Below are 27,699 nucleotides of genomic sequence, written 5' to 3' on the forward strand. Positions count from 1 at the left end.
ACTGGGAGCAAGGGAGGGAGGGGGGGATCGATCCTGGAACTGGCAGGGAGACCTTGAAACTCAGGAAAATGGGAGGGAGGGAGGGGGACCCTGAAACTCGGAGGGAGGAAGGGGGACCCCGACACTCGGAGGGAGGAAGGGAGGGGGATCCTGACACTCGGAGGGAGGGAGATACTGGAGTGTATGAAATAAGCGCAAGGCAGTTGGGGGGGGGGGCAGTGGATCAGCTGTGAAAAAGCACCTCCAACGTTCTGAAGCTGACTCCATGGCACTGTGATGTTGCAGGACAGTGAGAGCCAATGAAACGCTGAACTACAGATTTACGAACCCTACACTGCCACAGTGCCATGGAGTCAGCTTCAGAGCATTGGAGGTGCTTTTTATTATATAGGATCTGTTTAAACCCAGATCTGTCATCTGCACCAAAACTTACACACCCAACTTTGGGCAACCTATATATGATTTGGGGATTACTGTTTGGATATTATAATTATGTTGTATACCTTTATAATATTGAAAAATAATATGATCCTCATATTGTCTGTGATTAAAAAGTTATTGTGCAAACCTAATGTAAAAAATCAACTGTCCTCTTTATGGCTTTCCTCAGAGCTGCTTTCACATCCTTATTTCTCAGACTGTAGATCAGGGGGTTTAGCATGGGGATTATAACCGTATAAAACACAGATGCTACTCTGTCCTGGTCCATTGTATACTTTGAACTGGGCCTCATGTACATGAAAATCGCAGTGCTATAGAACAAGGTGACACAGAGAAAATGGGAGGCACAGGTATTGAAAGCCTTGTGCCTGCCTGTGGCAGAGGGCATCCTCAGGATGGAGCAGAGGATGTAAGCATAGGAAATCAGGATGACCAGCAGAGTTCCAACCTGAATACTGCCTGCAAAAAAGAACAATAAGATTTCATTCACTGATGTGTCCGAGCAGGAGAGCTTTAAGAGGGGTGGAATATCACAGAAGAAATGACTAATTTTATTGGATCTGCAGAAGGACAGACTAAAGGTACTGATTGTATGTATTAGGGAATCAAGGAAGCCACCAAAATAGACACCGGTTACCAAACGAATACAAATATTGTTTGTCATTACAGTGGTATAAAGCAATGGGTTGCATATGGCAACATAACGATCAAGAGACATAACTGCAAGAATCAATCCTTCTGAGCCTGCCATTCCAACAAAGAAAAACATTTGAGCTGCACAGCCAAGGAATGAAATGGCTTTTCTTTCTGATAGGAAATTGATTAGTGTTTGAGGGACAATAATTGTTGAGTAACAGAGATCTACAAAGGACAAATGTCTGAGGAAGAAGTACATGGCAGTCTGAAGCTGAGAATCTGTAGTAATGACCACAAGCATGCCAATATTGCCCAATATTGTTATGATATAAACAAATGAAAAGATAATGAAAAGCAGAATCTGTAGGTCTGGATCATCGGTGAGTCCTAAGAGAATGAACTCAGTCACTGAAGAATGATTCCTGATATCCATAGGGTGATTGAATGTTTTCTTCTAAGAAAACTTTGGAATTTTATTCTTCTCTTGTAAGGCTTCCTAGTGGGATACAATATAAAAATATATATATAAATATATACAGTACATACATATCTATTGAACTAGTACATCTTCCATTGTAATAAGCCATTTTTGATATCTATGTATAGCTGAAACCAGCAGACATTTTTGCAAGACCAAGAGATGCATTAATTCTCTTTGATTGTCTTTTCTTAACCAGTCCAGGAGTTTCCTCTTTTGAAAAACTTTGATATAGGACTTAAAAACCCCAAGACGTCTATAGTAACATAGTATTGATGACAGATAACGACTGAATTGGGCCATCCAGTCTGCCCAGTAAGATGATCTGTGTTGTAATTGCTACTCTATGCAGGATACCTCCCTCCTCCTCCATCTCTTTTGGAAGTGAAAATTATTTCACTGCTGTTCTTAATTGATGTGCTGTGCTTGGTTTCTATCTTCTTGTGCTTGTCCCTCACATTTTGGAATACCAGTACTGAGGGCATTTCAGATATTCACCATTCTTTCCATAAATAAACATGTCTTGATGCTGCTTGAAATCTCCCTCCTTGCAGCTACATTTCATATATCTTGTTCTACAGCTTCCTTTCCTTTTGGAAAGAATTTGTTTTTTGTGTGTTACTACCTTCCAAGTTTTTTTAATGTTTCTAAAATTATCTCCTCAATCCGTCCTTTTTCTGGGTATGCCAATTTAGTTTAAAAATTTGCATCTTATATATCTTATAATTCTTTCAGTATACATCCCATACCATTTTGCTTGTTTTTCTTTGGACTGTCTCAAGGTTCTTTGAAGAGGGAAATAAGCAATGTGGAATTAGGGGATGGGTGACTTTCTTAATGCCTCCTGTAAAGGTCTGCTCAAAAGAGTGCTTCTTACAAGTCTAGATGTACAAGAGAGAAACTGTATATCCTGATGTTCATATATTGGGACATGTATAATTTGTTTCTGAAATGGGGAATACACCCAAACGACACTGCATTGCAATCTATACTTAATATAGATATACATGTGTAAATACCAGATTTTCAGCCAATGCGATCTTTTGTATTGCATAAAATCCACAGCAAACTTCTTTCCATAGATTTTCTACATGAAAATAAACAATGCTTATCAGTTCAACCACTAGCATATTCACTTGTCATGTGTCAGGAAGACAGTGATCTGCACAATGAGAAGGGATTTTACCTGTATGATGTTATTAGTTTATGAAGCACCAAGTCTGTTCTTATCATTTGAATTCAACACAGATGGACATGTTTACGTAAGGGAACCATTTTTAAAGTGTTGGTTTAAGAGTGTTGTCACCCTAGTGTAATAAAAGTGAATTTTAAAGATTGTTTTTCAACTCTGCTTTGACAGACCAGTGCACTCGGGGTCTATATTTTTGATTAGAAGTGGTTCTGTTTGGAAATGATTGTTTAACTTTGATAGTGTGAAAATAAGTTGGAATGTAGAAGATAAGACACAGTTCTAATTAATTTGTTATGTGAAGGGAAAGATGGGGCCTGTTTTCGAGTTCAGACTGGCCACCTGGACTAGGAAATATGTGACTACATTTCCACAGTATGGCTTGTTTACCTAAACAGAGAAGCATCCTGTAATTTTCTTTAGCTCTGAACATAAGTTCTAAGCCTAATAAAATGGGGAGTTTCTTTCAGTGAAATTGGGAGCTCATCTGTGAGTAACGCACGAATTGTGCAAAGAACCATGTTTCCTGGTCAAAGAAACTCCTAGCTTTCACTGTGAACAGCCCCCCACCCCAGCTGATGATAAGAGCCTGGATGATGTAAGGACCAGTGATGATTATTTATAGTGTATTATTGCTTCTTTTCCTGGTCTAGGAACTCTTAGCATTGCTTAGATGTAGAGACCAGTGATGTAATGATTGTTTATAGATAGGTATTGTTTCTTTTTAGTTATATAGCTAATCATTGTATGTATATATCTTAATCATTTTAAATTTTAGCACCTCTAATAAAGGTCTCATTTACCTAATACAAATCCAAAAGAATCCACAGTAATTACTGAGTAGTCTGTGTTAGTGAAGCAGGCTGTAAATCCATAGCAGTACACCTAGCAAGTTTTCAGCCTTGTTCATCCCTCCTAGAATCCCACTTGAAATTTTGATAATTATACTCAGAAATTTTGATTACTCTAACTTCACCCCTTTCAGAGCACTCCTGTGAAATTCTGTGTTGCATGTGATCTTGAGAAATCACCTCTTCTGCTAAAGACTGACTATGGTCAGGTGTACCTCTGAAAGGTGAATCCAGTTTGGATTCCTCAACAGCAGGTATCTGGGGGGGGGGGGGCAGTTGTGAATGTCACAGTAAAGTGTAATCTTTTGTATTTATTGGATCAGAGAAAGTACACTTGTTTCAGCACTCCAGAGGTAAAAATCTGATGGAGTAATATTTCTCTGCACTTGAAGCCACTGGGTGTAGCTAGATCACAGAGTACCACTGATCATCTATTTAGACCATTCTTCAAGTTCCTGGAACTCTGTGCTTGCAACCAATATGTCATCAGCATAAATGACATTTCTGGAGTGAGGAACTGGAAGATTGTTGGTATATAAATTGAAAAGAACTGGAGAAAGTACTGATGCTTGCAGTAATCCATTCTTCTGCCATTTCCTGATGCTCACTTTGTTAGTAGATCTGGAAAGATACAAACTGGTTTCTACCTACCACATCAGTTTTGGTCATGGCTAAATCAATTTTAATTGGGTTATGGCTGGGGCACTTCAACAAGTGGCACTGGTGTTTCAAAAGTGATTCAAACTGCCTCTGTGGAGTCAACAGTCAATGGAACACGTTGTCAACTCATGTTCACTCACACATCTCACTGTTAGTCTTGAGCCTTTGCACATTACATCTTACTCCACTATCGATTGACTTAGATATGTGACAAGCATGCTTTTACATGACAAAATCTTTTGCCAAAATGCATAATGGAACATCACACTTGTGGGGGGTCATTTTATAAAACACTGCCTTTGTGTAAAGTCCAAATGAACACCTATTTCAAACCTATTTTATAAAGACACTTTGATGCCTATGCTTTGATATAAAATACTAGGGACAAAGTGGCATAAATCCTGTGTAGATTGAAGCTCTTGACATTTCTGCCTATTTGGAAGCCGGTGTAAGGGTTACATCTAACGTATGTGTGCCCTCGTGTATTAGATAAGCAATTAGCATAAATCGTGATTCTACTCATGCCCCTCCCAAACTCCACCCCTGAGTATTCTTAAATATGGTTAAGATTAAAGGATGTGCCTTATTGGCTATTCATGGAGGGGCATTTTTGATATGACATCTACGTTGGAATTTGGATGTTTTGCAGTTAACGTCCCAATTCCAAATAGAAAATATAGCAATGTTTGAAACAGCAAATTTTTTTTTTTTTTCAAAAATGGCTACATGCTAGATATTTTTGTGCTCTGTGAATTTATCATTTTGGTCCATTTTGGGGAAAAAATAGTCCACGTGCAAAACACACAAAATCAAGCCATTGGGCTGTAGAAGGAGTCACCATTCTTGGGAGAATGGCCACACAAACATCCCAGGAGAGCAGTGGGACACCCTAGGGGGCACTGCTGTGGACTTCATATAAAAGCTCCCAGTTACACATCTTACCATTGCTCCCTATCTTGTCTGCTGAGCCCTCTAAAACCCACCGTCCCAATTGTACAAATAACCCCCATGGGTGAAGGGTTCACCTATATGTGGGAACAGTACGTTTTTGGTGAGTTTTGGAGGGTTCACAGTTTCCACCACATGTGTCACAGGTAAAGTGAGATATGGGCCTAAGTCCTCCTGTCTACAGTGCACTGCACTGACCACTACACTACCCTAGGGTCATGCTTGCTGATCTATTAGAACTGGCAATAACATCTGAAGCCATCATAGAAGATGGTAAGTACTATTTTTATTTACATCTTTGGGGAGTGGGAGGGGTCAGTGACCACTGAGGGAGTAAGAGGGGGGTCATCTCTGATTCCCTCCAGTGGTTATCTGATTACTTAGGGAAACTTTTCTTTGCCTTATTTGTTCTAAAATCAGGTCTAGATCTAAACGTTGAATGTTTAGCCTTAGAGGTTTTTGTTTTGTTCAATTATGCTGCATATAATGCAGTCTTAACTATGCCCTGTTTAGTTATCCAGGTACAGCACTGAATATTATTTGTATATAGATAAGTTCAGAGCACCAAAAAAGCAGCTGCAGTGTTAGTACCTGGCTATGGGACAGCTCTGAATATTCCAGACCAATTCAGCCAGCGAAGAAAGCACTGACTGCTACCGGCTGAATATTGACCATTTAAAGTCTATCCTACTTGAGATTGGCAACCAGTGTTGTTCAGCCAGCAAAGTGATAACGTGGTCTGAATGTTTGTTTTCTACAGGTTTTTAACAGACATATTCTGCAAAAGGTGGTCACCTCACAAATGAAAAACAGGAATCTGCAGCAGAGACTTGCAGTAGTCTAGTCCATTAATGGCAAGGGTGTGTGTTAGGGGTTTTAAAGCTGTAGGAGCTGGAGAAGTCCAAAGTGAAAAATTGTCCTCATATAGGGACCGTTTTACTAAGCTGCGCTAAAAAATGGCCCATGCTACTTTTAGCTTGTAGGTTTCCCATGCATAGAGGCCACTTTTAGTGTGGCTGCAAAATGGCCAATTTTCTATCTCTTCCATTACAGTCCACGTGCTAATTCTGTGCTAATTGGGCAGTGCGTGATAATGTACCCATGCAACCTGATTAGCGCAGGGCACGCCTACTCTCCACCCATAGACATGCCTCCCGCGCCAAAAAATAAAAATGATTTTTTTTTAGCGTGGGATTAGCGAATGCTGATGGGCACACTACCACGGTACACCTCAGAAGTGCTTTTCACTGTGTGATAGGCATAGTAAAAGGGCCTCATAGACAGGGATGAAGATTTACATGTATAAAACCATTTTCTTATATGCAGATGGCGCCTATGATTTGTAAAACAGTCTCCCAATTTTCAAAGCCAAAGTCTGCACATATTTTCACTTGGAAATGTTCTACAGGTGGACATTAGCACCTTCTGTTTACTGGTATTTTCACATGTATGTGAATGTGAAAATGCACTCCAGGGGTGACTGTACAAGAAGACATCTGGGGGCTGTAAAGACACATAGCACATGCTGTGCAGATTTGAAATACACCTTTCTACGTTTCTAATATAACCCTCCAGGTAGGAGGTGCATATATTATACCTTCTGCAAAGCAGGAGCAACCTTGTCCATGCATGTGCTGGTAAGAATTGGTACATATGCATGTAAGGCTGGATTCGGTAAATGGCATTTAATATGTAGATGGGTTAGAATAACAAGTATGGTGCTATTCTATAAACCATGTCAGACAAGTTTATAGAATAGTGCATAGATCAGGGAAACATGTCTACATTTAGGCGTGACCATGTACGCCACTAAAAATCTGATATATGTACGTACATTCCCCAGAATTCTATTACAACACACGTAAATTTGATTGATGCCCCTGACACACCCACACTCCTCCTATGGCCATGCTCCCTTTTCACCTATGCACATTGGAATTTATGTGTGCTTTTTTTTAGAATACACCTAAAAATAAACGCACGTAAATTCTATTTATTGCAATTAGTGCTGATAATATGTTGTTATCAGCCAATTATCATCTCTAATTGGCCGGTTATTCAATTAAGTAGTATGCGTAAATTGGCCACACGCACAATTTAACACGCGCTGCTTGCCACACCTTATATAAAATCCCGCTTTATTAATATACCACAAAAGTAAATTCAATGAAGGATCAGAAATATGAAACAAAAGGTAAAAATTTGAATTACATAGGGAAGTTAGTTAAAACCCAAGAGACGAAAGAGTCAGTTACAATTAAAAAGATAGGGTGGAAAGAACATAAGGTAGGGAGGGGAAGTGGAAAGACAGACAATAGGCATTTTGTGTGAAAGGCAATTCCACCATAGGGGGCCACGAGGAAGGAATTATTATAATCACTGGGGAGCAGAAGGGAATGCTTTGTGAAAAAGTATGCTTTAAGAATGGCTCACCCTTTTCCTGCTCGACCTATCCGTTGCCCGGGGAAATATTGCATAACTATATGACTTCTGCCTGCATACTTCAAGGCTTGTACACTTTGAGAAATATCATAATTGCCACCATTGGTGATTTGATAAAGGATCTTTTGCACGTTACAGGCCTCTTATAAAATTAATCCCCATGTAAGTACACTCTGTGGCAGCTAGTCACATACTTATGTGACAGGAGTGTTGGCATGTTCAGAGGAAGAGTTGGATTGAAGTATGGCTGGAAGAACAACATAGTAACATAGTAGATGACGGCAGAAAAAGATCTGCACGGTCCATCCAGTCTGCCCAATAAGATAAACTCACATGTGCTACTTTTTGTGTATACCTTACCTTGATTTCTACCTGTCCTTTTCAGGGCACAGACCGTATAAGTCTGCCCAGCACTATCCCTGCCTCCCAACCACCAGCCTCGCCTCCCACCACCGGTTCTGGCACAGATCGTATATGTCTGCCCAGCACTATCCCCGCCTCCCAACCAACAGTCCCGGCTCCCACCACCGGCTCTGGCACAGACCGTATGTACGTTCAGATTATAAAATGCACACCTTTACAGCACTCCACCTGTACACATTTCTACCTGGTGACAAGTGCAAGTGCAGTGTAGCCACAATTTCAATAGCCAAAGTTTGTTCTCATACTTTATGAAGACCAGGCCTGAATTTGGTTGCCCACAGGCAAGATAAGAGAGTAACACTACTCTCCATCTAGACTTCTTTGTTCCGTTGAAGATTTATGCTTTTGGATACTGTCAGCGTGAGAATGTTATGAATCGACAAAAAACAAAGATGTTTCTTTTGTAGCGCCTTCCTTATGGAATTCCCTTCCTCAAGACATTCAATTTGAGTCATTCTCTTCCAGATTTACATCACTTTTGAAGACCAACTTATTAGAGAAGACTTTCAACCCGCACTTCGACATGGCTCTTCTCTGCCAGGATCCACTGACTCCAGCGATTCTTTATGTGTCCTTTATCTTTTTCTGTCAGTCTTCTGTTGTTATTATTACTATCTCTAACTTTGATATTCACTTATTCTGTACTCTTTTCTTGTGAAATACTGACTTTCTTTTCTTTTGTGATTTTAATGACTTGCTTTTAAATTGTGAACTGCTTTGTTATTTTTTTGAGGAAGTCTAGTATATCAAGCTAATAAACCATAAACCTTAGATCCTGGAGAATATGGGCTAAGCAAGTATGGTGAAAGATGCCTTAGTATTTGGTGCCTTCAAAATTTGCCATCCTAGGCAGTTGCTGATGCCTAAATTCAGGCTTCATAAAAACACATTGACATTTCAATAGGTGTTTACTTGGCCTCCTAAATGAGGTCAACTGTTAGAAAACTAACCTCTGCATGAAAGGACTCTTGAAAGCCTGGGATTGTACAAAAAGATCTAAATTTTTGAAGAAATGAAATGAAAGTCGGAGATCAAATGCAAGAGGAAGGGCTGCTCAGACCTATTTGCTAGAATTTTCTATAGGCCTGGCATTCAGCAGGACTTACCAGATAGGATGGTAGAAAACAGCAGATCAGACAGGAAATCTTTATCTCAAGGTTTATTCACTATAGTAAATAACATACAAACAGATAGGAACCATTTGCTACCTAGATGTCTGGCTTACTGAGGCCTTACTCCAATTTTCAGCAGCATAATTCTATTCTATTCCATGTATTCCACTTCCAGTTAGAAGGAATTACAAAAATGTAAACTAACAAACTTCAATACGTACTATTATATAAAATGAAAATAAGTATGTTTTAAGACCCTTTCAAAATAAGATAATAGTCAACCGAATTTCAACTGATAAATTATTCCATATTCTTTCTCACTGGAATGAAAAATTACGTTCCCATGTTACTTTCAAATTCATTCCCTTAAGAGAGGAAAAGTCAAGCAATAATGTCTTCGAGCTTCTGAAGCCAGTCCTATTATTTGGAAATAAAATTAAATCACCTATCATTTCTGAATATAACCCATCCAAATAATGCTCCTAAAAATCCTTTCTGATCTCCCCATGCTGTTCAGGTAGAGCTAGGATAGAACAGGGTGTAATCTGCATAGAATGTTTTGTAGTGATATTCAGTCTGCTTACCAGGTAACCACCCAACTACAATTAGAAGAGGAAAAAAATGCCCTAACTCTATCCAATTATCCTGGTAGTGGTCTGAATATCACCAATACACAGATAACTGCCACTGGTTATGTGAACCTGGACATTCAGCATTGGGCGGTATATGTGTATTGACACTAAGGGGCTCATTTTCAAAACAGGAAAATATCCAAAAAGCATCACAAAGTGGTATCTGGACATCTTTTTTGCCCAAAATTCCAAACTACTATTTTCAAAACCCATTTTAAGATGTTTTTCTATGCAGTTTGTTGACAGTACATTCGAATCACAAGGGGGGCATATTGGGGGCATGTTGAGGCATGATTTGAGTGTTCCTAACACTTGGATGTTCCTAACACTTGGATGTTTTTCTGCCATAATGGAACAAAGCAAAAACGTCCAGGTCTAAAAGTTAGATGTTTTGGTCTAGACCTGTTTCAATCATGACTAGGTCACAAACCTGCTCATTTTCGAAAGTGATCACCGGCCATTTCCCGACATAAATCGGGAGATGGCCAGCGATCTCTCAAAAGCGGCCAAATCGGTATAATCGAAAGCGGCTTTTTTGACAGCATCGCCGCTTTCCCGTCGCCTCACCGGGCGTCACCGGCAAAGCGAAGGCGGGACATGGGCGGGCATGGGCGTGGCTACCAGATGGCCGGCTTTCACGGATAATGGAAAAAAAAAGCAGCGTTAAGCAGTATTTCGCCGGCTTTACTTGGTCCTTTTATTTTCATGACCAAGCCTCAAAAAGGTCCCCCAACTGACCAGATGACCACTGGAGGGAATGGGGGATGACCTCCCCGTACTCCCCCAGTGGTCACCAACCCCCTCCCACAGAAAAAAAATAAAAATAAAGCACTTTTTTGCCAGCCTTTATGCCAGCCTCAAATGTCATACCCAGGTCCCTCACAGCAGTATGCAAGTCCCTGGAACAGTTTTTAATGGGTGCAGTGCACTTCAGGCAGGCAGACCCAGGTCCCCCCCCCCCCCCACCTGTTACACTTGTGGTGCTAAGTGTTCAGCCCTCCAAACCCCCCAACACCCACTGTACCCACATGTAAGTGCCCCCTTCACCCATAAGGGTAATGGAGTAGAGGTGTGGGGAGTGGGTTTGGGGGGGATTTGGGGGGGCTTAGCACCCAAGGTAAGGGAGCTATGCACCTGGGAGCTTTTTGTATTTTTTAAACATTTTTAGAAGTGCCCCCTAGGGTGCCCTGGCATGTGAGGGGGACCAGAGCATTACAAATGCTGGCTCCTCCCACGACCAAATGCCTTGGATTTTGCCGGGTTTGAGATGGCCGGCATTTTTTTCTATTATCGCTGAAAAACAAAACTGGCCATCTCAAACCCGGCAAACTCTGGCATTTGGCCGGGCTAAACCGCCGCCAAAATAGATCGCCGGCCATCTATTTCACCGGCAACGTTCGATTATGCCTCTCAAAAGGTGCCCTAAATGACCACTGGAGAGATTAAGGAATGACCCCCCCCCTTACTCACCCAGTGGTTAATGGCCCCCTCCCACCCCCAAAAGATGTGACAGAAACAGTACATACCAGCCTCTATTACAGCTTCAGATATTATGGCCAACCTTATTAGAACAGCAAGCAGGTCCCTGGAGTAGCCTAGTGGTCAGTGCACTGAACTGCAGAGAAAGGAACCCAGACCCATATCCCACTCTAACTGTTGCACTTTTTGATGGAAAGTGTGAGCCCTCCAAAACCCACCAAAGACGTACTGTACCCACATATAGGTGACACCTGCAGTCATAAGGGTATTGTAGTAGTGTGCAGTTGGTACAGTAGGTTTTTGGTGGGTTTTGAAGGGCTCACTGTACAATATAAGGAGGTAATGGTGAGATGTGTACCTGGGACCTTTTATCTGAAAATCCACTGCAGTGTCCCATAGGTTGCTCAACTGCTCTGCTGGGATGTTTATGTGGCCAGTCTATTAAAACAGTGGCTGCTTATATGTCCCAATGGCTTGTTTTGTGCGTTTTTCACTTGGTCATTTTCAAAACAAAAGATAGATGCTTTCTGGTTTGAAACCACTATGTTCACCACTTGAATAATGGACATTACAGCAAATCGTCCAAAGTCAGATTTAGAAATCATATCAAAAATATTCCTCTACATACCTGACTATACAAAAAAAAATCATTGTGACTGGCATTTAAATCAAATGCTGGCCACAGTGAAGGGAAACCCAATCACACATGGATGTTCTAGCACTATAAGAACATTAGACCCCAATGAAAATTATCTCACCTGTATCAGATCAACATTATATCCATTAAGATAGCTATGAAACCCATGATATACCTACTACTACTATTTAGCATTTATATAGCGCTACAAAGCGTATGCAGCGCTGCACAACGTAGAAGAAAGACAGTCCCCTGCTCAAAGAGCTTACAATCTACTAAGTTTAGATCCAGTCAGTGAATTCTGAACAAATTAATGTGGTTGATGTACTAATTGAAATACTGCTTTAGCATTTTTAACCTTGATTAAAAATCTATTAGGTATTCAAAAGAATATTTCTTGTAAGACATGTGAAGTAATTATCCCAAGCTATCCAAGATTAGTAAGACCATTGTTAGAGTCAAAAAAATCATACCACAAGAGGTTCCAGATATATTGAATAAATTCAGTCATAGGGCAGACTCAGCCAAGTAGCTTTATCTTTATATACGTCTTAATATTAAATGGATAAAAGCCACACTTTTTGCCAAACCATAAATAAAAATGCAAGTATCTGAAAATGTATCTATTCTCATCTGAAGATACTGTATGAGTAAATTTTGTGACTCAGCTGATAGCTCCAATGTTATGAAGTGCAGTTAATCTAAGAAGTGTTAAGAGTAAAGAATGCATGCTATGATAGGACTTTGGATTTGATCGCTTGCTTTCTCAAGCATGAGATGACCACAAGTTGCCTTTCAAGAAAAATAGCTCCTTTTCAGCCTCACTGAGCTCATCTAAGTTTGAAGCTGAAGCAATGGATAGTGATGTGAGTTGCCCAAGATCACAAGGATAGTCAGGAGGGATCTGAACCCTGGCTTCCTTGGTTCTCACTCTGCTGCTCTAACCATTAGACTGTTCTGTGCAAGCATTTGTGAGAATAATACAGAGCTTTACTCACCAACCTGGGAAGCAGTGGTCATGGAGATGTGATGTCAGAGTGCTATTAATTTTTTTTAAACATCTAATACTAGATTGTTATTATTTATCTTGCTATACTTATTAAAAAAGAAAATAGGAAAAAGAACATATCTCTCTTCATAAAAGAACATATCTCTCTTCATGCCTCTGTTATGTTGCTTGGATCATGCTAAGTTTTATAATGAGGTTGCAAGACTCCCGAGACACAATCTCGAGAGCTTCTCTCAGCTAAAAGTGTCAGACAAAGGCTAAAGCACTGGATAGGTTTCTACTGTAAACCAAAATCCAGAGGGATGAATAAAGTTCTTCTACCTTAACCCATTTTAAGTAGTAATCATGAAAAAAAGGAGCTGGAAACCACTGGATAGGCCCAGAAGATATCTTGGTATGAGAGGGCCAACAGTCATTGTCTGAAATCATCTTCTGTATAACGCCCATTGTTTTAAAAGAGTAATAATAACCAGAAATATGCAGTCACTTGAAAGGACCATTATTGGCTTAAGAGAAAAAAAACATTCTAAATGCAAATTATGGTAAGCATACAGGAAATACAGGAATGAAAATCTCTGATTTTCAAAAATAAGGAGGAAAACACCTCATTAAGACCTTAATCAACAATATTGGTGCTCAAAGCCACCTTTCAATGTCTGCTTTGAGTGGGAAAGCGCGGTGTACAAATGTAATAATAATAATAATAATTAGTCAAAAAAGTCATCATTGGTCTAGAAAAAACGCCCCAAAAAAGTTGTCAGGTAGATCAAAACAAAGCCATTCAAAACAATCAAATTCAATTTTGATTGTTTTGAATGGTTTTGTTTTGCTGATAGGTCATCAAGGTAATCGGCAAGGTTTCTGGAAGAAGCCTTTGTGAAATGGGTCCCTGTCGGGACTTTTGCCTACCACATTAGAATGTTTGGCGTTATGGCAAATTGTTAGAGAATGCCCACAGAAATGATCTTCTACAGATTTTGACCCTGTGGAACTACAGATATCTACCCTATAGCGAAGTTATTTTGCTGTGCAACTTAAGCTAAGTATCATTTTTTTATTTTTGTTGTTGGTAGAAAATTAGATTGATAATTAAAGTTTAGAGAAATTTTGATCTACCTGACAACTTCTTTGGGGGTTTTCCAGACCAATGATGACTTTTTGACTGATAACATTGAAAGGTGGCTAACCTGCTTATTTTCGAACGAGAAGGCCGGCCATCTTTCGACACAATCGAGAGATGGCCCGGCCATTTCCTAAACCCGGCCAAATCGGTATAATCGAAAACTGATTTTGGCCGACTTCAACTGCTTTCCGTCGCGGAAGCCGGCCAAACTCAAGGGGCCGTGTTGGCAGGGTACAGAAGGCGGGACTGGGGCGTGGTTACGATATGGCGGTCTTCGCCCGATAATGGAAAAAAGAAGCCGGCCCTGATGAGCATTTGGCCGTCTTCACTTGGTCCCTTTTATTTACAACCAAGCCTCAAAAAAGTGCCCCAATTGACCAGATGAGCATCGGAGGGAATGGGGATGACCTCCCCTTACTCCCCAAGTGGCCACCAACCCCCTCCCAACGCAAAAAAAAAAATTACAAAACATTTTTTGCCAACCTGTATGACAGCCTCAAATGTCATACCCAGCTCCATCACAGCAGTATGCAGGTCCCTGGAGCAGTTTTTAGTGGATGCAGTGCACTTCAGGCAGGCGGACCCAGGCCCATCCCCCCTACCTGTTACACTTGTGGTGGTAAATGAGAGCCTTCCAAACTCCCCCAAAACCCTCTGTACCCACATGTAGGTGCCCCCCTTCATCCCTAAGGGCTATAGTAGTGGTGTACAGTTGTGGGGAGTGGGTTTTGGGGGGGATTTGGGGGGCTCAGCACCCAAGGTAAGGGAGCTATGCACCTGGGAGCAATTTGTGAAGTCCACTGCAGTGCCCCCTAGGGTGCCCGGTTGGTGTCCTAGCATGTCAGTGGGACCAGGCACTACAATGCTGGCTCCTCCCACGATCAAATGACTTGCATTTGGCCAGGTTTGAGATCGCCGGCATTAGTTTCCATTATGGGTGAAAACCAAAGCTGGCCATCTCTAAATCTAACATGTACCCCCGGTGTTCCGGGTGAAATCTGAGTATTTCCCAGAATCGGATAGTAGTAGTCGGACCAAGTTCTGGAAACACACTGCAGAACACCGGTAGTGATGCAGAGACACTAACCACGTCTCCCATCCTCAAAGGGCGGGAGATTAAAAAAACCTAAATTTAGGATTTAGATATTTGTCTTCCCAAAATTCAATGGCACCAAACACAATGATGTTAAATAATGTACACGTTACTTTATTGGTAATAAAAAAATTACCTTTAAGCAGAATGAAAATTTACTGAATACTTTTTACAGCAATTTATAATGAATGAACCCCACAATAAACAGCAAAATCAGTAACACATGTTTTCTTCTTCTTTACAGGTTAAACTCCCAAACACAGCATGACAAACTTCATCAGATAAGTGCTTTTGAACCCCTAACCCTTTGCTAGCTTCTTCTAATTAGCTACTTAACTTTTACTTTCCAAAACAAGAATTTGATTCTTCCTGTATTATTTTTCCTCTTTCCACAGGTTTCCGATTACGTCTCCTTTCCAAGAACTTAGGGTAAGTATATTTTGTTATTTTCTCTCATGTATAGCTGTGTAAGTTTTTTTTTACTAATTTTCCTTTGCTTAATGTCACCAGTTACTTAGCTGTAGTAGTTTTCTCTTTTCTTTTCCCCGGATGTAGACTTGCTTGCGTTGGAGCTCATGAGATGTCCGGTTTCCTTCACTCTTTCTGTGGTCTTCCTCCTACACCTCACTCTTAATTAAAATAATTGGAAGCAAAACCTTACTTTTCCTACTTTCCTCTTAAAAGGACCTCTAATAGGGGGTGCTTTTGACAGCGGAACTGTGGACTCTATTTAAATGAAATCAAAATAAATAAAGATCCCTTACTATCCAGCGCCTATCTGTTGATTTATCTTCCCTAACCTCAATCAGAGTGTTTGGTCTCTCTCAGCAGTGCAGCACAGCCCCAACATTCTACCAGCAGCACAGCTCTGAACATTCCACCTCACTGCTCCCAATTTACACTCACATCCCTTTAAAATTCTTTTTCCTGTTCAGTGTATAATTCCCCCCCCCAAAAAAAAAAAATGTATTATACCTACCTACTCAACCCCGCTACTTAACCTCCCTCTCACATTAATTACATTTTGATTGTCCTCTTTCACAAACCTTTCACTAACCAACCCCTTCAAACACACAAATTGTAGAAAAGGCTCTTCCCTCACAAAACAAACACTTCTCCTAGACCCTTCCCACCTTCAATTATCCCAACTTCCCTTAAAATAACTTTTCCTTTCTTTTTCCACCCAAATCACTCCTCTCTCACCCACACTCAGCGCAGTACTTCCTCTCTCCCTGAGACCCAAACTCACTCTCTCCAACTGTCAGCATCACTGTTTCCCAGGTTACGGAATCCCCGCTTGGGATTCCACCTCCAGCCCGGAGCTCCCCCCAGGTAAGTATATATTTTTTTCTTTAACCCCCTGGTTACATAAAGCCGGCCCAAATGTTGACATTTGGCCGGTTCCGACCGTATTATCGAAACGAAAGATGGCTAGCCACCTTGCTTCGATAATGCGGTCGGGACGCCGCTTTACAGGGCCGGCCTTAAAGATGGCCGCCCATATAGATGGCCAGCCCCGTTCGATTATGCCCCTCCAGTAGCCCCAATATTGTTGATTAAGGTCTTAATGAGGTCTTTTCCTCCTTATTTTTGAAAATCAGAGATTTTGATTCCTGTATTTCCTGTATGTTTGCCATAATTTGTATTTAGAATTGTTCTACAAATTTTGATATATGGTATTTAGATCCTTTACTTCTTTTATTGTTTTTTTTCTACTTGTTTTTAATTGTTATACACATAGTGACATACGATCGGTGGCGTAGCAAGGGTGGGGCGGTGGGGGCGGCCTGCCCCGGGTGCACGCTGCTGGGGGGGGGGGGGTGTCAGCTCCACTGGTTCCCTGATCCCTCTGCCCCGGAACAGGTTACTTTCTGTTCAGGGGCAGAGGGAGCAGGGAACCAGCGGAACCGACACTCCCCCAGCGGCATGCACACGGCAAGCAAGAATGCACTCGGGGGGGGGGCTTGGGTGATGCGCCGGGGGGGGGGGGGGTTGATGCGCCAAGGGGGGGCTTGGGGGATGCACCAAGGGGGGGTTGATGCGCCGAGGGGGGGTGTCATGCTGAACCTGTGGAGGGTGCTCAGCGGCAAACCGCCCCAGGTGGCAGCTGCCCTCGCTACGCCACTGCATACGATATGTCATTTATATTTCTCATGTCATTGCAAATGACAGCTCATGCCCTGCTGGTCTTTATGGTCATCCATGGATTGGAGCCAGCTTTTCTTATGAATATGTTGGTGCATTACTGTTCCTGCAGGGATTCTTCAGTTTTTGCGGGAAGCAGTAATGTTGGAAGTTCCTGGAGTAAAGCATATTCATCCAGAATCAGCTAAGCAAAGTGAATTCTTCTTTGTGGAATCCATACTCTAGAATAACTTAATGAATTAGGCGAGAGACCTTTCTGATTATTGCCTGTTTTGAAAGAAAGTTAAGCTCTGACTTTTTATGGTAGCAACTCGATGACACTGAACAGATTGGACTTCTTTAACTCTGGGAAAAAGTGAAACATTTTAATTTCTATTGTTTTATTTTGTTTTGCACAGTACTGTTACATAGTAAATGAGAGCAGTTGAGGACTTTTATGGTGTGAAGATTATTTCAATTCTTTTTTTCCGTCCTCTTTCTATTTAGGGATCATCTGTGTTTTTATCCCACATGTTTTTGAATGCAGTCACTGTTTTTGTCCCCAACACCTCCCTCAGCAGGCTATTTAGGCATCTACCAAAGTATTTCCTGATGTTACTCCTGAGTTTATTACTCTGCAAACTCAATTCATGTCCTCCAATTGTACCATTTCCCCATCTCTGAAAAAGATCTGCTTGCATATTAATACCTTCCACGTATTTAAACATCTGTATTATATAACCCCTGGCACTTTTTCCTCTAGAGTATAATGGGCATATTCTGGCCTTCAAGTCTCTTCTCATATGGTGCAAACCTCACACCATTTTAGCTGACTTCCTCTGAACCACATCGTCATTTTATGTCCATAGAGAGATACGTCCTCTAAAAACACAGTTCTCCAAGTGAGACCTCACCAAAGACCTTTCATCTTCAGGTTGTGCCTCTCTCTATGCTGCCTAGCGTCCTTCTGGCTTCAATCACTGCCTTGGATATTTAGTGCTGGTTCCTGGTCATGGCCTTGACATTGAATATCTGGGCATAATTTTGGCAATGGTGATCAGCATTAAAGAAAACACTGATTGCTGCTGGCTGAATATCAACCCTATAGTTTTTGTATATTGTATTTATTGATTTTCAGCACTTGAAACACTACAGAGAAGGACGTCCATCTTTCGACATAAATCAGAAGATGGACGTCCTTCTCCCAGGGACGTCCAAGTCGGTATAATCGAAGTTCGATTTAGGATGTCTTCAACTGTACTCCGTCGCAAGGACGGCCAAAGTTCAAGGGGGTGTGTTGAAGGCGTAACGAAGACAGGACATGGGCATGCCTAATACTTGTACATCCTTGACCCATATACTACTACTACTTGACATTTCTAAAGCGCTACTAGGGTTACGCAGCGCTGTACAATTTAACATGGAAGGACAGTCCCTGCTCAAGGAGCTTACAATCTAAAAGACAGGTGTACAATCTAAAAACAAGTATAGAGTCCGTCTGATAGGGAATACTATATTTCAAAAAAGGTTAGGTGCCGAAAGCAGCATTGAAGAGGTGAGTTTTAAGCAGAGATTTGAAAATGGGTAGGGAGAGGGCTTGGCGTAGGGGTTGAGGAAGATTGTTCCAGGCAAAGGGTGAGGCAAGGCAGAATGAGCGGAGCCTGGAGTTGGCAGTGGAGGAGAAGGGAACTGAAAGGAGGGATTTGTCCTGTGAGCGGAGGTTATGGGCGGGAACATAGGGGGAGATGAGGGAAGAGAGGTAGTGAGGAGCCGCAGACCGGGTGCATTTGTAGGTAAGGAGGAGAATCTTGAATTGTATGCGGTATCTGATCGGAAGCCAGTGAAGTGACTTGAGGAGAGGGGTGATGTGAGTATATCGGTTCTGGCGGAATATAAGACGTGCGGCAGCGTTCTGAACGGATTGAAGGGGGGATAGATGGCTAAGTGGGAGGCCGGTGAGGAGTAAGTTGCAGTAGTCAAGGCGAGAGGTGATGAGAGCTTGGACGAGAGTTCGTGTGGTGTGCTCAGATAGGAAAGGGCGAATTTTGCTGATGTTGAAGAGGAAGAAGCGACAGGTCTTGGCAGTCTGTTGGATATGCGCAGAGAAGGAGAGAGAGGAGTTGAAGATGACTCCGAGGTTGCGGGCAGATGGGACGGGGAGGATGAGGGTGTTATCAACTGAGATGGAGAGTGGAGGAAGAGGAGAGGTGGGTTTAGGTGGAAAGACGAGGAGCTCGGTTTTGGACATGTTCAGCTTCAGGTGGCGGTTGGACATCCAGGAAGCAATGTCGGATAAGCAGGCCGATACCTTGGCCTGGGTCTCAGCGGTGGTCTGGTGTGGAGAGATATAGCTGGGTGTCATCAGCATAAAGATGATACTGAAAACCATGAGATGAGATCAGTGAGCCTAGGGAGGAGGTGTAGATTGAGAAGAGAAGGGGTCCAAGGACAGATCCCTGGGGAACACCAACAGATAGTGGGATGGGAGTGGAGGAAGATCCATGAGAGTGTACTCTGAAGGTGCGGTAGGAGAGATAAGAGGAGAACCAGGAGAGTACAGAGCCCTGGAACCCAAAAGAGGACAATGTGGCAAGAAGTAGATCATGATTGACAGTGTCAAACGCAGCGGATAGATCGAGGAGGATAAGGATGGAATAGTGGCCTCTGGATTTGGCGAGGAGCAGGTCATTGCAGACTTTAGAGAGTGCTGTCTCTGTCGAGTGTAGATGGCGAAAGCTGGATTGAAGTGGATCTAGGATGGCATGAGAGGAGAGAAAATCAAGGCAGCGACTGTGAACGGCGCGCTCAAGTATTTTGGAGAGGAAGGGTAGGAGAGAGATGGGGCGGTAGTTGGAGGGGCAGGTAGGGTCAAGTGATTTTTTTTTTAGGAGAGGTGTGACTACGGCGTGCTTGAAGGTGTCAGGGACAGTTGCAGTGGAGAGAGAAAGGTTAAGGATGTGACAGATGGAGGGGGTAACAGTATGGGAGATGGTGTTAAGTAGGTTGGTGGGGATGGGATCAGAGGAGCAGGTGGTGCATTTCGAGGAGGAAAGAAGGCGGGAGGTTTCATCCTCGGTGATCACAGGAAAGGAGGTGAAAGAGGCCATGGTTGGTTGGTTGTTGGATAGGGCTACAGGCTGAAGAGGAGGTGGCTTGGTAGTGAACTCAAGGTTGATCTTTTGTACCTTGTCGCGGAAGTAGTCAGCCAGTGATTGAGGAGAGAGTGAAGGGGGAGTTGGAGCGGGGGGCACTTTGAGGAGGGAGTTAAGGGTGGTGAAGAGACGACGAGGGTTGGAGCTGAGAGAATTGGTCAATTGGGTCTAATAGTCCTGTTTTGCAAGGAATAGGGAGGAATGGAAGGAGGATAGCATGAATTTGTAGTGAAGGAAGTCTGAATAGGTACGAGATTTCCTCCAGAGGCGTTCAGCGGATCAGGTGCAGGAGCGAAGGTAGCGGATGCAAGGGGTCAGCCAAGGCTGGGGACTAGTACGCTTTGTGGGACGGGAGGTGGATGGAGCGAGGGAGGGTGTCCAAAGCAGAGGAGAGAGCGGCATTGTAAGCGGAGACCGCTTTGTCTGCAGTCTCGAAAATATAATCGAAAATAACAAAGACGTCCCTGACGAGCACTTGTACGTTTTCATCCGGACCTGTTTTCTTATGACTAAGGCACAAAAGGTGCCCGAAATGACCAAATGACCACCGGAGGGAATTGGGAATGACCTCCCCTTACTCCCCCAGTGGTCACCAACTCCCTCCCACCCTCAAAAAACATCTTTAAAAATATTTTGTACCAGCCTCTATGCCAGCCTCAGATGTCATACTCAGGTCCATGACAGCAGTATGCAGGTCCCAGGATCAGTTTAAGTGGATGCAGTGCACTTCAGACAGGGGGACCCAGCCCCATCCCCCCTACCTGTTATGTTTGTGGAGGAAACAGTGAACCCTCCAAAACCCACCAGAAACCCATTGTACCCACATGTAGGTGCCCCCTTCACCCGTAAGGGCTATGGTAGTAGTGTACAGTTGGGGGTAGTGGGGTTTGGGGGGGCTCAGTACATAAGGTAAGGGAGCTATGTTCCTGGGAGCAATTTCTGAAGTCCACTGCAGTGCCCCCTAGGGTGCCCGGTTGCTGTCCTGGCATGTCAGGGGGACCTCAGGGGGACCAGTGCACTACAAATGCTGGCTCCTCCCACAACCACATGGCTTGGATTTGGTCCTTTTTAACATGGACGTCTTTGGTTTCGAAAATCAACAAAAATCAGAAATGTCCATGTCTAGGGATGTCCAAATCTAGGGACGGCAAAATTTAAGGATTTGGACGTCCCTGACAGTATTTTCAAAACGAAAGATGGACATCTATCTTGTTTCGAAAATACAGGTTTCACCGCCCCTGGATTTGGATGTTTTGCAAGGACGTCCAAATCGCAAATTGCCCCTCCACATGGTTTACAATTTCTATTAAAAGTACTTTACACTGTCCCTAATGGGCTCACAATCTAAATTATATATTTTACCTGGGGCAATGGAGGGCTAGGTGACCTGCACAGGGTTACTTGGAGATGGTTCCCCAGGATCTCAACCCACTGCTGACCATCAGGCAGCAGGAATTGAACCAGGTTTCCCAGGGTCACAACCTGCTGCACTAAACATTGGGCCACTCCTCCACTCCAATTATCTACAATTAGGGCAATAGACATGAAGAACTAATCAGTGCAAGGTTGATGAGGAACATCATCATGACTGTTCATGATTTCATTCTAGAGGGAACAAATGATATTGTGGACATCACAAACACCGGGCTCCCAGAAGAAAGATTGAATCATTTGAATTAGTCCCTCAGAGATATGTATAGATACATCATTTAAGGCTGGGGAAGCAGAGAGCAGTTACTTTAGTTTAGGTTGTTATTCTTCAATTTGATTATTCACTTTCTATTCCACAGGATCTCAAAGCAAAGTACATAATGAAAACAATGGACCCAATATTTAACCCTGGCAGTCAGTGTTCATTGAAAATAAACCAGATATTCAGCATCAGTACCCAGATACTGCTCAGCATTGCAATACCACCCTAAAGCTTAAACTGAATAAGATCTATTTACAATGACCTAATGTATGTTACAATCCAACCTATTGTTCAGGAACCTCATACAATACCATTATCTATTCTTCTTTACCTTATATGTATGTACATGATGTATATATATACCATGATCTGCTTCATATATGTTATGCTCCATGTATGTCACCTTGTATGTATGCACCTTAACGTAATACCATATGTAACTCAGTTACCTGGAAATGGCAATCGCTATTACGGCAAATGTAAGCCACATTGAGCCTGCAAATAGGTGGGAAAATGTGGGATACAAATGCTACAAATAAATAAAAATAAAATAAAAATGGTGGGGATAAAATGAGGAAGCAAAGCTAGAGGAATGGTCTGAAATTTAGCAGCTAAAATGTAATGCTAAAAAATACAGGGTCATGCATTTGGGCTGCTAAAACCCAAGGGAACGGTGGTCGGAATTCTGGGGGGTGGATCCAAGATGGCGCCAGTACACTGAACTTAGCAAACTCGTACTGTGCAGATCACGTGCATTATTTAAGTTTTCCTTTATTGCTGTTATGCTGCATACCAAGAGAAAGGGGACTGTAACATCCTTACCCTCCCCAGCTCTTACCTCTTCCCCGAGGCAGCGAACACTTGACGAATTTGCGGTCCGGCGCCCACCTTAAGTTACCGGAGTTGAGGTCTCGCTGGATCCTGAGGCAGGGAACTCAGAGTCCTTGGGACATGAAGTTTCTCTGTCTCCTCCGGACGCTGTAATACCACCTTGCCCTGCTGTAATGCGCGAGAAGCGAGCTGACCAGCAAGACCCGGAAGTCGGGAGTACTGTGGTCAACGGAGAGGGCTCTTTCTCGGAGCATGAGGCAGCAGTGGACGAGAGCTTGAGAGGGTCAGCTTTTTTAGACCCTCCCAAGGTGGTAACACTTGAAACGCTTTGGAAGGCTATGGAAAAAATGCATGCTATGATTGCTGAATCAATGCAAGAAACAAAAAACTTGGTTTCTACAGTGGGCCAACTCTCTAAGTCTTTTGGTAAATTAGAACAGGATTTTAAGGATCAAGTAAAGAATAACCATGAAGAGCCAGAAAAAAATAAGGAAAATGTGCTAGCTGTGATGAAAGATAACACCAATATGCATCAAAAAATTGAACAAATTGAGAACTATAACAGACGTCTAAATATGAGAATTTTGAACTTTCCAAAGCCGACAGGAATGTCACCCATGGATTTATTTGAAAATTTTTGGTTGAAAATTTTAAATATTCCTCTCAACATATACCTCCTATAAATAAGATCTTTTTTCTTCCTTCAAAAAGAAACCAAGGGAACAATCTGGAAGGATTGGAACAAGAAACATCTGATGAATTTAAGGATTTATCCTTAATTTTGGAAGACTCATTCTCTGAGGTAACAAATAGAGCTACTCTTTTGATCTCTTTTGTTTTTGAATAAGACTATAATGCAGTTCTAAAGTTATTCTTTAAAAATATTCACCAGAAATTTTGTGGTAAAAAACTATGGATTTTTCCTGATGTTACAAAAGTAACACAAGAAAGAAGGAAGAACCTTGGGTGCAACCTTTTTACTTGCCTACCCATGTAAATGTATTATAAAATACTTAGGTATTAAGTATGTTTTCTTTGTACCGAAACAACTGAGTCTTCATAGACCTGAAAAAGATAGTCAAGTGATAATAGAACTAAGGCTTATAGAAGAAACAGGTGGTTTAAAGGTGTTTAACCTATTCTTTAAGTTTTCCTATTATTTTCTCTGAAATTTCTTTGTCTCCCCCCCGCATTATGTGGTCTAAGGAAGACATTTTTTATGTAATAATATGGGGTTTCTTTTTTTTTCTTTATTGTCTTGCATTGCTTGTAACAAGATTAAAGCTTGTGTAAAATATTAAAATCACCTAAATAAAAAAAACCCCCAAGGGAACAGTACAGTTTAGGAGGTGAAGAACTTCTGTGAATGAAAGAAGAACAGGACATGGGTGTGATCATATGTGATGAACATAATGTGGCCAAACAGATAGAAAAGGTGACAGCGAAAGCTAGAAGGATTCTTCTGTACATAGGGAGAGTGATAGCCATTACGAAAAATGAGGTGATGATACCCCTGTATAAGAATCTGGTGAGACCTAATTTAGAATATTGTGTACAATTCTGGAAACCGCACCTTCAAAAAGATATAACAGGATGGAGTCAGTCCAGAAGGTGACTACTAAAATGTTCAGTGGTGCTTGATGTAAAGTGTATGGGGAAACACTTAAAGAAAGGGGAGAGGGGAGATATGATAGAAATGTTTAAATACCTACATGGCGTAAGTGCACAGAAGGCGAGTCTCTTTCTATCGAAATGAAGCTCTCAAATGAGGGGGCATAGGATGAAGGTGAAAGGGGATAGACTCAGAAGTCTTTTTTGTTTGATGAGAAAGATGTTTTTTAGGTTCAATGAATTTGATAGGAAAGATGATTTTTAGATTCAATGTATTAGATATGGAACTGTAATTAATGTTTTAGATACGCACATGATGAGAAAGATGGTTTTTGTTTTTAGTTTCAATGTATTAGATATGCAATTGTAAATTCTCCAGAAGAAGGACTTATTGTTTGTTTATAGTGGAGTCCATAGTCCCCTCTGATAACTACTTAGTCTCAGGGAAGGGCTATAATATATAGGAATTCCTTCTCTGATATATTTCTACTTACCATAGGAAATATACCATTTGGACCTATGGGGCAAATAGGGTTTCTGCCTCCTTACACCCACCCCAAGATACAGTGGACAGAGGAAACAGAGAAGACAGAGATTATGTTCCTTCCAAGGGGAAAGTCTTTATTACTGACCAAATTAGATAACAACAAAGCAGACAGTAACAAATAAGTATTTCTTATGAGAGGAAGAGAGACCACTGAGGTAAAGAGTCACTCAGTTAATCATCTCCGCCTCTGACTAAACATAATACAGCAGCCATTTATATACTCTTTTGCACAATGGAAATTCCCTCCCAAATCATACAACCTTGCAATTTCAGCTATTTTCTGTGTTACTCAGCTAATTTCTGTCTTACTTTATTGTTTACATAAAATGGAAAAACACTATCATAATATCTAAATGTTTATGAAAAACAGAAGTCCAAGGTTTCTTTCACAGAAGATTGCAGTCTCCACTTTGCTACAGGAATTTTTCCAAGACCCAGGTCTTATCTCTATTTTGTCTAGACACCTCAAAAACATCTTCTCTTTCAAACTGTTTACATATTCTTTGTGTCCTTGCTGAGCTAGAGTCAGTGGCACCATGGGGAAGAGCACTCCTTGCTAGATCAGCATGACCTTGTATTCATAGCTTCAGCAAAAAGTAAAGAAATATGCAGCTCAGGCATTTTAAGTTTGAGCCTGGTTTAGCTATGCAGTTCATGGGTCATATCTGACTTGTCAGTTGTCAGAAAAGTGCAAATCAATTCAGTTTGTAATCCACTTAGAATCTGTTTTGAATCACGGAATATAGGAATCATATAGCATAGCATAACACTGGGGATGCCTGAGGGTGTACACCAGATTTCAGCAGGTGTATGTCATGACCCCCAAAGTTGGGTGCAGGAATCAGTGCTGTGCACCGTTCTATAAAGGACTCTCAGCCAGGAGTGTTCTTTAGAGAATAGCACTGAGTGACAATTTTTTCCAGTGCCAGTTAATGAATCAGACCCTCATTAACATAATTGTGTCTATGTGCACTTTCATATCTAAATGCCATTTCACTCCCATTTTGGTGCTTAAATACTCTTCGTTACTGTTTTCATGCCAAAAGATAGGAATCAAGTTGGCACCTAACTTATGGCATAATATATAGAATTACTCCAAAATTCCAGCTTTGTCCATGTTTAATTTTATATGAAAGATAAATATCTAATCCATTTACAGTCTGGGATACAGTTTAAATTATGGGGCCCCTTTACAAAGCTGCGGTAAGCCCAACGCATGCTTAAAATATGCTAATCTGGAACTACCACCAGCCAAACATGGGTGTCAGCAGTAGTTCCAGCCCTAGTGCTTTGCCATTTTCTGTGCTGGGGAAAATAGGGCTTGATATTTTTGCATGACGCTAATCCAGCAGTACTCAGGCAGCACCACGCGCTACCTGGATACTGCTAAGTTAGCGTGGGAGCGCTTGCTGCCATCTCGATAGGTGGTGGTAAGTGCTCCCCCTCACATGGCCACATTGTAAGAGCAATCTTACTGAATGGTCATGGCTATTTTCAGTCTTTTTCTCCGCTGCGGTAAAAAGGGCCGCAGTGCACAGCAAAAATGACGCCTGCTGCTAGAGAAGAATGGTAAAAGGACCCCTATAATATTAAGAAATAATATGATCCTGACATGATCTGTGATTACAAAAGTTATTGTGACAAAACTAATATGAGGTATCAAATGTTCTCCTTATGGCTTTTCTCAGAGCTGCTTTCACATCCTTATTTCTCAGACTGTAGATCAGGGGGTTTAGCATGGGGATGATAACTGTGTAAAATACAGATGCCACTCTGTCCTGGTCCATTGCGTACTTTGAACTGGGTCGCATGTACATATAAATCACGGTGCCATAGAACAAAGTCACACAGAGAAAGTGGGAGCCACAGGTATTGAAAGCCTTGTGCCTGCCTGTGGCAGAGGGCATCCTCAGGATGGAGCAGAGGATGAAAGCATAGGAAATCAGGATGACCAGCAGAGTTCCAACCTGAATACTGCCTGAAAAAAAGAACAGTAAGATTTCATTCAGTGATGTGTCAGAGCAGGAGAGTTTTAAGAGGGGTGGAATGTCACAGAAGAAATGAGTAATCTTATTGGATCTGCAGAAGGATAGACTGAAGATACTGGCTGTTTGTATGAGGGAATTGAGGAATCCACCAAAATAGGCACCGCTTACCAACAGAATACATATATTATTTGTCATTACAGTAGTATAAAGCAATGGGTTGCATATGGCAATATAACGATCATAAGACATAAGAGCAAGTATCAGTCCTTCTGAGGCTCCCATTCCAACAAAGAAAAACATTTGAGCTGCACAGCCAAGAAATGAAATGGCTTTTCTTTCTGACAGGAAATTGATTAGTGTTTGAGGGACAATAACTGTTGAGTAACAGAGATCTACAAAGGACAAATGTCTGAGGAAGAAGTACATGGCAGTCTGAAGCTGAGGATCTGTAGTAATGACCACAAGCATGCCAATATTGCCCAATATTGTTATGATATAAACAAATGAAAAGATAATGAAAAGCAGAATCTGTAGTTCTGGATCATCGGTGAGTCCTAAGAGAATGAACTCAGTCACCGAAGAATGATTCCTGATATCCAT

The 27,699-nt window shown here is 41.8% G+C and overlaps 1 protein-coding gene across 1 annotated transcript; it reads right to left on the minus strand.

Moving 5' to 3' along the window:
* Positions 1–568: 568 nt before the first annotated feature.
* Positions 569–27,699, minus strand: LOC115481939 (olfactory receptor 1019-like). Its single transcript, XM_030221429.1, has 3 exons — positions 27,104–27,699; positions 18,029–18,034; positions 569–1,499 (listed from the first exon to the last, which is right to left on the minus strand). Exons 1-3 carry the CDS (start codon positions 27,697–27,699, stop codon positions 569–571), a joined length of 1,533 nt encoding a protein of 510 aa, XP_030077289.1.

The sequence above is a fragment of the Microcaecilia unicolor genome, chromosome 1, assembly GCF_901765095.1.
Source record: "Microcaecilia unicolor chromosome 1, aMicUni1.1, whole genome shotgun sequence".
NCBI classification, from domain to species: Eukaryota; Metazoa; Chordata; class Amphibia; order Gymnophiona; family Siphonopidae; genus Microcaecilia; species Microcaecilia unicolor.

Bases quoted from the DNA above. Each gene is read 5' to 3' on its own strand.
- LOC115481939 (XM_030221429.1), bottom strand. From the start codon at position 27,699: ATGGATATCAGGAATCATTCTTCGGTGACTGAGTTCATTCTCTTAGGA.